At 37.7% G+C, this 10,862-nt stretch overlaps 1 protein-coding gene across 1 annotated transcript in view; it reads right to left on the bottom strand.

Annotated features, from left to right (window-relative positions):
- Positions 1–233: 233 nt before the first annotated feature.
- Positions 234–10,862, bottom strand: part of trim45 (tripartite motif containing 45) — a 71,548-nt gene continuing 60,919 nt past the window's right edge. Inside the window, exon 6 of the mRNA XM_051926766.1 lies at positions 234–1,050. Coding sequence (XP_051782726.1) covers positions 899–1,050 — 152 coding nt within the window. The 3' untranslated portion in view covers positions 234–898. The remainder of the gene's footprint in view (positions 1,051–10,862) is intronic.

Below are 10,862 nucleotides of genomic sequence, written 5' to 3'. Positions count from 1 at the left end.
CAGTGTTTATCCTTTATCAGAGTTCTCATTAGGAGACATGTCAGCATTCATTTTAAATGTACCTTATATCACTCCAAGTTAAACAATGTAAAAGTCAACAGTTGTATTAGAATTTTGAACTGTAGTTACCTAGCACAGAGTCAGAGGCTCAGAATTTACAAGAAAAGAGCCAAAATCTTGTTAAGCCAAAATATCAGTGTGCTACACATTTTACAAAAAAAAAAAAAAAAAAAAGAATTGTTACCACACTTCACACATGAACATCTGACAGCCTGATGTTCATAGGTCCTGAACATGTATAAAGTATAGAATGCAGAACATAAGGAACAATCAAATTCAAAAGTGATTCATAACAATTCCTAAGAGAAAACATATAATGTAAAGACAAAAGATATGCAGCCCTTTTTTAAAAGTCTTATTTCTCTCACCCGTGTTTGCTTTATTCAGTTTTCCAGCTGTGAGACAAGAAGGTGAAGATTTACAATGGTATCTTGGCTCAAAATTGTGATGTAGAAACAGATGTTAAAATTGCCATTTACCATCAAAAAGCACTCCAAAGTAAAAGACATAAAATTAAATGTACTCCCACATTTATAATTACTATACAAGTTCAGTTAATTTAATAAATATAAAATACAATAATAATGTAAATTTAACAGACTTTAGAAACAATAACTCCACTAAAAATTGGACTGACTACTGTTTTAAAATATAAATACTGTTTACATGTGCGTCAGTCAATGCTTGAATTATATTTCATTTAAGCTTTTTTGTTTAACTTATAGTTAAATACAGATTAAGGAGTTGGTCTCATATACACCACTGATTCTCAAAGTTATTATTACTCAGAACTTGTTCCTCAAGCCACAATAGTTTAAGTAGGCTACGTGTGAGGTGTTTAGAGGGCCACAGTTCGCAGGTGGTTACGGTCACACTCCGATCCAGGAATGCCCCAGGTGCACTCTGATCCTTCAATGAGACTTCCACAACAGGACCAATGTTTCTTTCCTGGGTGGCCCTTATGCCCATGACCACAGCCTTGGTAGCCACCTAAAGGAGAGACAGGCATACATAAATAAAGATAGAGGAGCATACTTTAAAAACATATTTGAAAAAATATACTTTTGCAGTTTTTTTTCCCCTCTTAAACCATTTTTAATTTAGGTCATTATACAATCTGGGAGCAGGATACATGGCACTTCATCATAACATTTTGAAAATGAGATTTAAAAGGCATCTATTTAAGGTATCTTGTGCTTCTGGAGTAGCAAAGGCATGAGCATGCACAGTCCGGTTAAAGCCATGAAGTGGGAGAAGGGAGAATGCATGTGTAACCTGATGTGCCAGTAGTAGCATAAAGGGCTGCAGTAGGACCTGAAGGACTTTACTGATAAGAAGCAAAAAGCCAAAAAACAGCCTTAGCCGAAATCACAATACTCATCCCTTTTATTATTTTTATCTCAATAGGGAAATATGCCCCAGGAGATTTCTGTCTGGATATGGACTATTATTTAGAAAAAAAAAAAACTACAACACAGTGAAGCTATACTTTGCCACCAAGTGCTGAGATACAATATGTACCCAATAATAAGACAGAAAAATAAATAAAATTAACACGGATGGCTGCTGGTTCCACAAGGCACATAAATATCTACATGGACAACCAATGAACTGAGTGCGACTGCAATGTACTTGATTCAATCAAACATTTACTGCATTTCATCCTGCTGAAAGATACCTGCATTCTGATCCTCACTCATTGAAGAACTGGACAGGCGTTTTATGACACCACACAGGAAAATAACCAGACCGTCACTCAGTGCCACATTGCTCTCATGTATATTAGTCAAACTATAGAGTACACATTCCTTAGTGACTTCCAGGCTTTTAAACTTTCAGACTGTAAACTAAAAAATGCTATGTTTGGGGGTTTTGTGTGGGGAGATTATGGTCCTTGATTATATTGCCTGCCTTCCTTTAAAAAAGTTGTGGACTGGCTGAAGTCTCTTTTTAATAATCACCCAAGATGTCTTCAGGCCACCATGAAGAAAATTTAACAGCAAGTTACTGTCTGAAAACCGTCTGCCACTACTGCTACAAAATTATGCAAATAATGAAAATCCATCATCATTTCCCAGACAGCATTTAATATTTTTCTAAACGTGTGTCTTAAAACATGTGCACATCCAGACAGCCGTTTGATTGCTAGGCAGATGACGGCTTCTTTCCTCTATAAGTTGATCTTTATGGTGCTCCACTCCAATATCTTGATATCTTCAGTGACGCATGGTTCTCTTTCAGGTACCAAGTTGCTACAATCTCTTGGTCTTGTAGATTAACTCTACACAATATTCACAACAGATTTACAGCATGCTCCATTTTTACTAATAGAATCCTGCTGCAACTTTATTTCATTGTTTCCTCCCCCGACTCCCATTAAACTGCTGGGGATGTATTTATTGTAAATGATGTGTTTGTTACAAGAAAGAAAAAAAGACTGACTTATCACTGCAGTATTGTCATAAACTAGTTTACTTCACATATGCTTTTTAACGTTTTGGTTTCATTAAAATAACAGATTAAAAAGTTCAATCTTGGGTTTGCAAAACAGTGCACCTTCAAGCAGGGCCGGATTAAGGTGGGTGCTATTGATGCTGCAGCATTAGGCCCATTCCTGAAATAGGCCCTGATGAAAACAGACGAGTGAGTGTCGAATGCACATGCACCAATGATGCTGAGAAAAAAATAGGCCTTTTTTGCGCTGCAGCATCAGGCCCAATTTCGTCTTAATCTGGCCCTGCCTTCAAGGAATTAATGTCTGTTGAATATGCAGCTTGCATTCACAACATGAATATTTATGTTTTGTTACTCAAAGTCTGACCATCATCATTGTAGCTACAGTTTTAGTCTATATTTATTCGAAGGAACCTTTTTTTAAATTGAAACTTCCTTTTCATGTTTAGTTTTTTTTATTCTTTATAGTTAGCTTATTTATTTATTTTATTAAACTGACCCATAAAAAAAACCAATACAATGTAATTATTTAATGGAAATGGTGATGTGACTCAAACAGGGACTTTTCCAAATGAGACCAGCCACTATTAGCTTATAACAGCTGTGGGTTAGCAAGGTTATGCAGGTAACATCCACCATAATAGCAGATTTCTGGTAGGGGCACAAGAGTGATGCTATTAAGAGCACATGGACAAGTATATAAGTTGCATCAAGACTGAGTTGTTAAGTCAACAAATTGAAAAAAGGTCATACCCACCCATTGTTTTCAAACTCATTTCTCCTGTTACACTATAATAATGAGAAATTAATGCACAACATAAGCCTGCAGCTACAGGCAATCTCCATGATCGTGATTGTGCAACTCCTGTCTAAGGAATACATCCCTAAATCACCCACTTTTAAAGCAGTAAAAGAACTGTGTTCTCATCACACAAATGAGTTTTAGAATGTTGAGAATGCTCCAATTTATAAAGTACATTTCATATTGAACACAATAATAAATATTATAATTAACAAGGTATTAAAACCTAATGAAACTTATAGGCAATGTGTCAGCATTTAATATAGAAATTACAATATTTCATTTCAACAAAAAGTATTTAAAAGATAATATTTGCATTCAAATAAAAATGCTTGAACATTTATTTTATTAGTTCTTTAATTCCAGAATATAATGCAACTTTCAGCCTCTAATTCCACCCTTAAGAAACAGGTGGTTGTGGAGCACTTTGGAATTGGCTTTATTTTGAAGACACTTGGACAAACAGAGCTTATTAAAAGATGGCAGCTGCCATAAACCTGGGAAAGAAGCAGCACCAGATGCATAATGAAATGCTAAGTGACTGAGCAAGTGCTAGCAACATCAATAAATGCCAAAGGGCCACCTAGCAGTTTTGGCAATTTTTGCATGAAAAATATAATATCCACTATAACATTTGAGAAGGCTATTGTATGCTCTATTACTTGATATTGCAAAAGTTATTAAACTTTTTATTTAGCCTATCTAATTAAATGTTAACCTTTAACTATCAGTGCTACTGAAAAGGAGGTTCCCTGTCAGAATGCAAAATGAGTTCCAAAACTCAATGACCATGACTACTTAACATTTCTTGGCACTAATGGGTAAGCAGGGATACCCTGCCATTAAGCCAATATTGATTTTCTTTGGAAATACAGTATATATCATCTCAAAGATGAAATGCAAGTAAATGAAAAAAATGGCTTGAAGCCCAGACAAGTACCAGATTGCTGGAAATTGGAAAGGTATCAGGTTAGGGCTCATTTCATTATTTGTGAATGCTTTAACTCCTGAGTTGATTAAAAATACCATTTGTGACCTCCAACAAAAATGCACGTAAAACTACTGTTTGTTAGTGTGTGGAAATGTAATGAGAACAGACAGATGAGACAGGGACTATTAAATCAGAAGCAACAAGAAACTATTTTGATAAGAAAAGAAATAAAGGAACAATTTACAATTAAAGAATTTAAATAAAATCAACAGTTTCATGTGTTGTGGATTTCTTTTTAAACAAATATTCTGAAATCACACTGCAAGAGGTTCCATATATTTTTCTTTCAACAGAGATATTGAAGAACGGCAAGTAAACTCTTCATTCATCATGAGCAAGTCTGACAAGACAAACACATTCCCAAGCTTATATAGGCATAGATAAAAAAACGACAGTCACAGAACAGTTAATCATCCAATAGAATGAAAAGTAACAACTTAAGATAGACAACACATTACATGATTAAACCTTTAACTCTGCTTAGCTGAGGCAGTAGAAATCCTTTGTTCTATAACATTAATATACGAGTGTATAATACAGTACACACTGTATGTATTAAAAACTGATCTTTAAAAATGTATATAAGATAAAGACAAATATGTAAAATCAGCTCAACAGATTTTTCAAGTTAGGAAGGTGAGCTAATCTGAAGGGTTGGGCTTGCATTGTCCTTGCAAAGGCAGCCAAATGGGCTGAATGCATAAGAATTAATCATGTGGAGCACTGCTGATCAAAACAAACCTTAAAAGCTATCCAAGAGTCAGAAATCATATTATTTCACAGGGCCCCCTAACTAAAGGTTTACTATTATTTACAAGGTGTTTCTTCTTGATGGTAGAAAAAAGTGTGAATCCTCTGCACAAAAAGAAAACAAAAAATGATGTGCCAGCTGCGTGAAAACATGACTCCACAAAAGTGCCATGTGGCATGGCCAATCACTGCCCTAAAGACTGGAACTTTTCAAGCACAATAATACTATTGTTTTTACTTACTACTAGTTTGTAGCCATTTGTTGGTTGCAGCATCAGTACAGGAAGGAAGACAGTCAAGAGGCTGCTACCTCTGCAGTTCCACCACTGCTTCAGTCATTGTTGCTATGCAGAGTGTATCATTTGATAGCTGGCAGCAAGGTTTCAAGTACATAATGAACAAATGGCCCTTGGCCGTAAGCAAGAATGGCCTCAACTCGGTTGGCTGTAAACCAATGTCCGATGGTACAGTACTGGTCAAAGTAATTGCCGTTGACTGGGTCTTTTATGATAAAATGAGTATGAGTAAATATTTGTTTTTAGATGTTGACCCTTTTGTGGCATCTCCTCCCTGCTGCAAGAGTCCTATCTATCACCCACATTAACTTTCTACTAACTATTAATTTTCTCTCATGAGTGAAGAATTTGTTCTTTTTGGGTATGATTGGTTTCCATGATTGTGGTAACACTTTGCTGTTTTGGAATCATGAACACTACTTTGTACTTCCTGGTTTTAACAAATATAGGCCTATTCCCACATTAACAAACAGCACAGATTTTTGAATAACTGAATCACTGACATGGCATGTACAGCAAGCTACGCAAAAATACCAGCTTTCGTGTTGTTCCCTCAATTGAATCCCTATACATGATTAAACTTTTGATGCTTCATAAACTTTGTTAAGTTGGGCAAATATAATACATATATAAAACATACACTCAGATGTTTTAGAGTAATGTGTAATTTCTATAGTGTAGGCCCTTCCATTACAACTTCCAAAATAAATGTCCTGAAACTTCACAAAGCCTATATTATATGTTTCATAAACCAATGCCAGTACACATTTTTATCAAAGTAGATACTTCTGTTTTTGAGTGATGCATGATTTTTGTATTGATCCCTAATCACACCTCTTCCATCCACTATTATTTCATAATTCCATTATGTGGATAAAGCAAGTTAAAAAACAATGTAACAGTTGGATGCCATGCAAGCATGTGTGTGAGCTGGGTGTATACATAACAATGTTAAAAATCGCTTTAAGCTTAGAGAGATAAATGTAAAAAGGCCGGGGAAAAAAAAAAAAAAAAAAACTAAACCAAAACTCATAGCCGCTAAATTATGTCTGCTGTGTGAAAGTCTGTTCAATTCAGTAAAGATGTACTAACTGGAGCACATGCCTGGAAAAGGCCAGCCATAACGGAACTCAAGCAAAGGCATTTGGTGCTACAAATATGAAAAGACATTTAGGATTACATCCCACAGCAAATTACACTTACTCTCAATGACTTTCATTACATAAGAGGAAAGACTGTTCATTTGACACATTTTTCACTTCTTTTTGATTGCTTGCTCAGAGTACTACAATACAGTAATGCCTCCTCGATCGCAGGGGTTGCGTTCCAGAACCCCCCGCGAAAGGTGAAAATCCGTGAAGTAAAATCCATATGTTTATACGGTTATTTTTATATATTTTAAGCCCTTATAAACTCTCCCACACTATTATAAACATTTCCCACACAATTATACAGCATAAACCCTTTGTATTCTCTTAGATATTAGGTAAGATTCTTTGAAATTATGTATGTAAACACACTGTTTATATACAGTAAAATCTAAATATTATTTTGAAGATATCGAGCGTCTCCGATATCACATATGTTACAGCCATTATGAGGCAACCAGCAATAAATACGTACAATGCAAGAAAAATTGTATACAGTAAAATGTGTGTACAGTGACACTAAACTATGTACATGTAATAAGTACTGTACGTAGAAAATTAATTATGGTTACTCACCAACAATGACACGACAACTTGTCCGATAACGAGGAGTTTAATTTTACTGCACAACAAAGGAGAGCGTTACAGCTCTTCTAAAGGAACCTCCTCAGGCGATTGTGTAGCACCGCCGTTCTTCTTCTGGCAGTCTTCAATCCAAATCCCTAAACAGATTCCATCCAGACTACTGCCTTATTACATCCACTTACAACTCGTTTTGCGCCCTGGTTAAAGGACACTACGGCCGTAGATCTTATATTCTTTTCCTCCTTTTTAAATAAAAAGAATCGTGGACTCATTGATGCCGTAATGGCGTCCTGCAGCGGTGTAGCTGTTCCCTTCCTTCAACATATCCAAAACTTTTACCTTTTCGGCAATTGTTAGCATCATCCGTTGGCACTTGGGCATGGCCCCTTAGTAGCAGGAGCACGTTGATGCTGAATGAGCGAGACGAGACTTCCTGGTTAACGCAACGGAATCGAATTCGGCGCTCCGTCGCTGATCCAATCAGCACACAGGAACTTAATTGCGTGCTCTGATTGGGTAGCTTCTCAGCCATCCGCCAATAGCGTCCCTTGTATGAAATCAACTGGGCAAACCAACTGAGGAAGCAGGTACCAGAAGTAAAAAGATCCATTGTCCGCAGAAACCCGCGAAGCAGTGAAAAATCCGCGTTATATATTTAAATATGCTTACATATAAAAACCGCGATAGAGTGAAGCCGCGAAAGTCGAAGGGATTACTGTATTAATAAAATTCATTAGACATCACTATATTTTGCTAGTAATAATAATTTGTTTTCACTTGAATACAAGTTACAAGAATTGACATATTAGAAATCTAGTGAAGGAACAAGTAAGAGAAATGATGCTGAATATTTTAAATAAAATGATGTAAAACATCAGGTGAGTAGGCAAAGTTGACATGCATAAGCATCTGAGGTTATTTTACATTGAAATAAGCACAGGATTGTTATATATTTTCACATATGTGACGTTTGTAACAGGATGTGAATACATGTATAAAGAATCTATTAAAATATAAAACTTTGCAAATCCATCCATCGCCAAACCTACTTATGCCAAGCAGGGTTGTGGTGAAGCTGGAGCCTATCCCAGCAAACATCAAGTGCAAGGCAGAAACAATCCCTGGACAGGGCACCAGTACATCACAGGATGAATGAACACAGACACACACACATGGGCTTGACTTAGTGATAACAATTTACCAAACCTGCATTTTTTTGGACTCTGGGAGTAAAGCCACAGGGAGAACATACAAACTCCATGCAGGGGTCACTGTATAACTGCACTGCCCACACTTGTACTTTGTTGAAAATATTTAAATTACTATTAACTTAGTGTAACCTGTAAGGAATTACTACTGTGATCTGAGGATTTATGCCGAAATCAGGAAAAGCTTTTAATTTTTTTGTGTTAGTGAATGGCTTACTGAACTCAATTCTGGTAGTATATGTTTGTTTAAGCAGTTGTTTTTCATTTGATGGTCCACAGTGATTACAAGAAAGGACAATTATAAAATGGACTGCAGGATGGAATCACATTCAGTTCACTTCAAGTAAATGAAGTATTCTGCAAGTCTTTTCAAAATAACCATCTTGCACTTCAGTATTCAACTGCTATTTAAGAAGTGTTTTACACTGTGGAAAGATTTATAAACAACTGCTCAATAAACTAAATTATACCACCTCAATCCTTATAAGTTAGGCTTGAGAAAACCATGTGACACAAAGACACAGAACCAATACACAAGTGATAACACTTCAGACTGAAATGCTGTAAATTAGCAGGTAAAGCAAGCTGACATATTATTACTATTTCAAATTTACTATTTACAATGACAAAACTTACTGTATATGGGTGTTTTGCATTAGATTATAATTACTGGTGCTTTAAACTATATTACTTAAAAAGTACTTGATTTATGCATTATTATTCAGGATATCAAGGAGGTTCAAAGGGGCTAAAGTAGGAAAAGCCACTTATACAGAAAAATTCTCCAATGTTTGACTATATACTTTAGATGTCTCTGAATTTATAGCAGGTATTCAAGCTTTAGGAATAGTTCATCCTCTTCAAAATTGCAGCCAAAAGCTCTAAATAACACACGAATGTTTCTTTAACTTCACTTATTTATCTAAGAAACTTGTCAGAAGGAAGTGGCTATACAAAAATAAGGTAAATCTGCATGCTCATTGGTTAATATATAAAGCAAAGAGGGTGGGGGAAGAATACAACAGATCTAACCGGTTTTTGACTTTTGCCACAACAAAGGCTCTATATTTGGTCACTATTTAAGGAGTGGATGTAGAAGTGGTGCACTCCTACAAGTGCTTGGTGTTCCACATCAGTGACAGGTTGGAGTGGTCTCATAACACAAAGGAACTATATAAGAAAGGGCAGAGCAGGCTCTTTCTTCTTGGGAATCTATGCTCCTTTAATATGGGTAAAGACATCCTTCACATCTTCTACAACTACACCTCTGTGTTGGACAAAGTGATTTTCTACACTATGGTGTGCTGGGCCGGTAATATCACTTCAAGGGAGGCCCACCGAATCCACAAGCTAATAAAAGAGGTAGGTCCAGTTATGGGACTCACTTTGGACCCCCTGGAGGTAGTAGCGAAAGAGAGAATTAAGCAAAACTGAGTGCCATTTTAAACAATGCTGCACATCCTCTCCTGACACACTAACACTGACTACCTTCAGCCAATTAATTATTCAGAAGAGGTGTGTGAAGAAATGCTACTAGGACTCCTTTACACAAACAGCAATATGTCTGCAATATGTGACTGCCAAGTCAGACATTTTTCTTTTAAAATTTCTTCCTTTCTGGTCGTTTTTGTGATTAGACCATGATCTGTGTGCGTGTATATATATTTATCTATTTATTTATTTTTCTTTCTTTTTTGGCCACCGGAGGATGTGCCACTCCTCTGGCAAGCTTTGTCCTCCTCCACCTGACTCTGGCTCTCTGAGTAAAGCGAGGCAGCTCCTTTTAGACTGGTCCTAGGAGTGTTCCATGTGGCTCTTTGATCAGACCTGGAATCACTCCCAGGTGTATTGAAAGGTCATTGTAGGGCTCTGCTTCTCTCCCTGGCAGCCCCCATGAAACCCAACAGGGCTATCCCAAACTCCAACTCCCATGAAATCAACGGAAATCCGTGGAACCAGAGCAACCCAGACAGGCTGCCCTTTAGGGGAAGCAGTGTCCTATGCATGTCTGCTCCCCCGATTCTTCCAGTATATCGGCCTCCCGGCCAGGCAAGGACCAAAACTGTCCATTACTATTATATATATTGTGGGGAACAGCCTGGACACAGACAGGTAGACATGATGGTTTCACCACATACACGTTTATTTACAATATTTACAGTAATATGGTGCACAATACCCAGTGCCGCAGCACCAATCACTCCTTCAGTCCTGGCCACACAACGCAATGCCTTCACAGTCTCTGGTCCGCCTCCACTCCACTTCCATCTGACTCTTGCCCTTGAATGGAGGGAGGCGGCCCCTTTTATACACCCCCGGATAGGCTCCAGGTGCTTCCCGACAATCTTCCGTTGACACTCCGCTGTGTGGCAGAAGTGTCGGCTGTGCAACCGGAAGGACTCCGGGTGTCCCTGCTCCTCTTCCCCCCAGCACTTCCGGGTGTGGCGGACGTGCTGAGGTCCAGGGCTCTCAAGGCATTGGGGCGCCACCTGGCAGTGGCCACGGGCCCCTACAGGGTTGAGCTTCCCAGCTCTGTACCCGTGGCCCCCAAAGCAACCAGGGCGGTCG

This window comes from Erpetoichthys calabaricus, chromosome 4, assembly GCF_900747795.2.
Source record: "Erpetoichthys calabaricus chromosome 4, fErpCal1.3, whole genome shotgun sequence".
Taxonomy (NCBI): Eukaryota; Metazoa; Chordata; class Cladistia; order Polypteriformes; family Polypteridae; genus Erpetoichthys; species Erpetoichthys calabaricus.
This window is presented reverse-complemented; position numbering and strand designations above follow the sequence as displayed.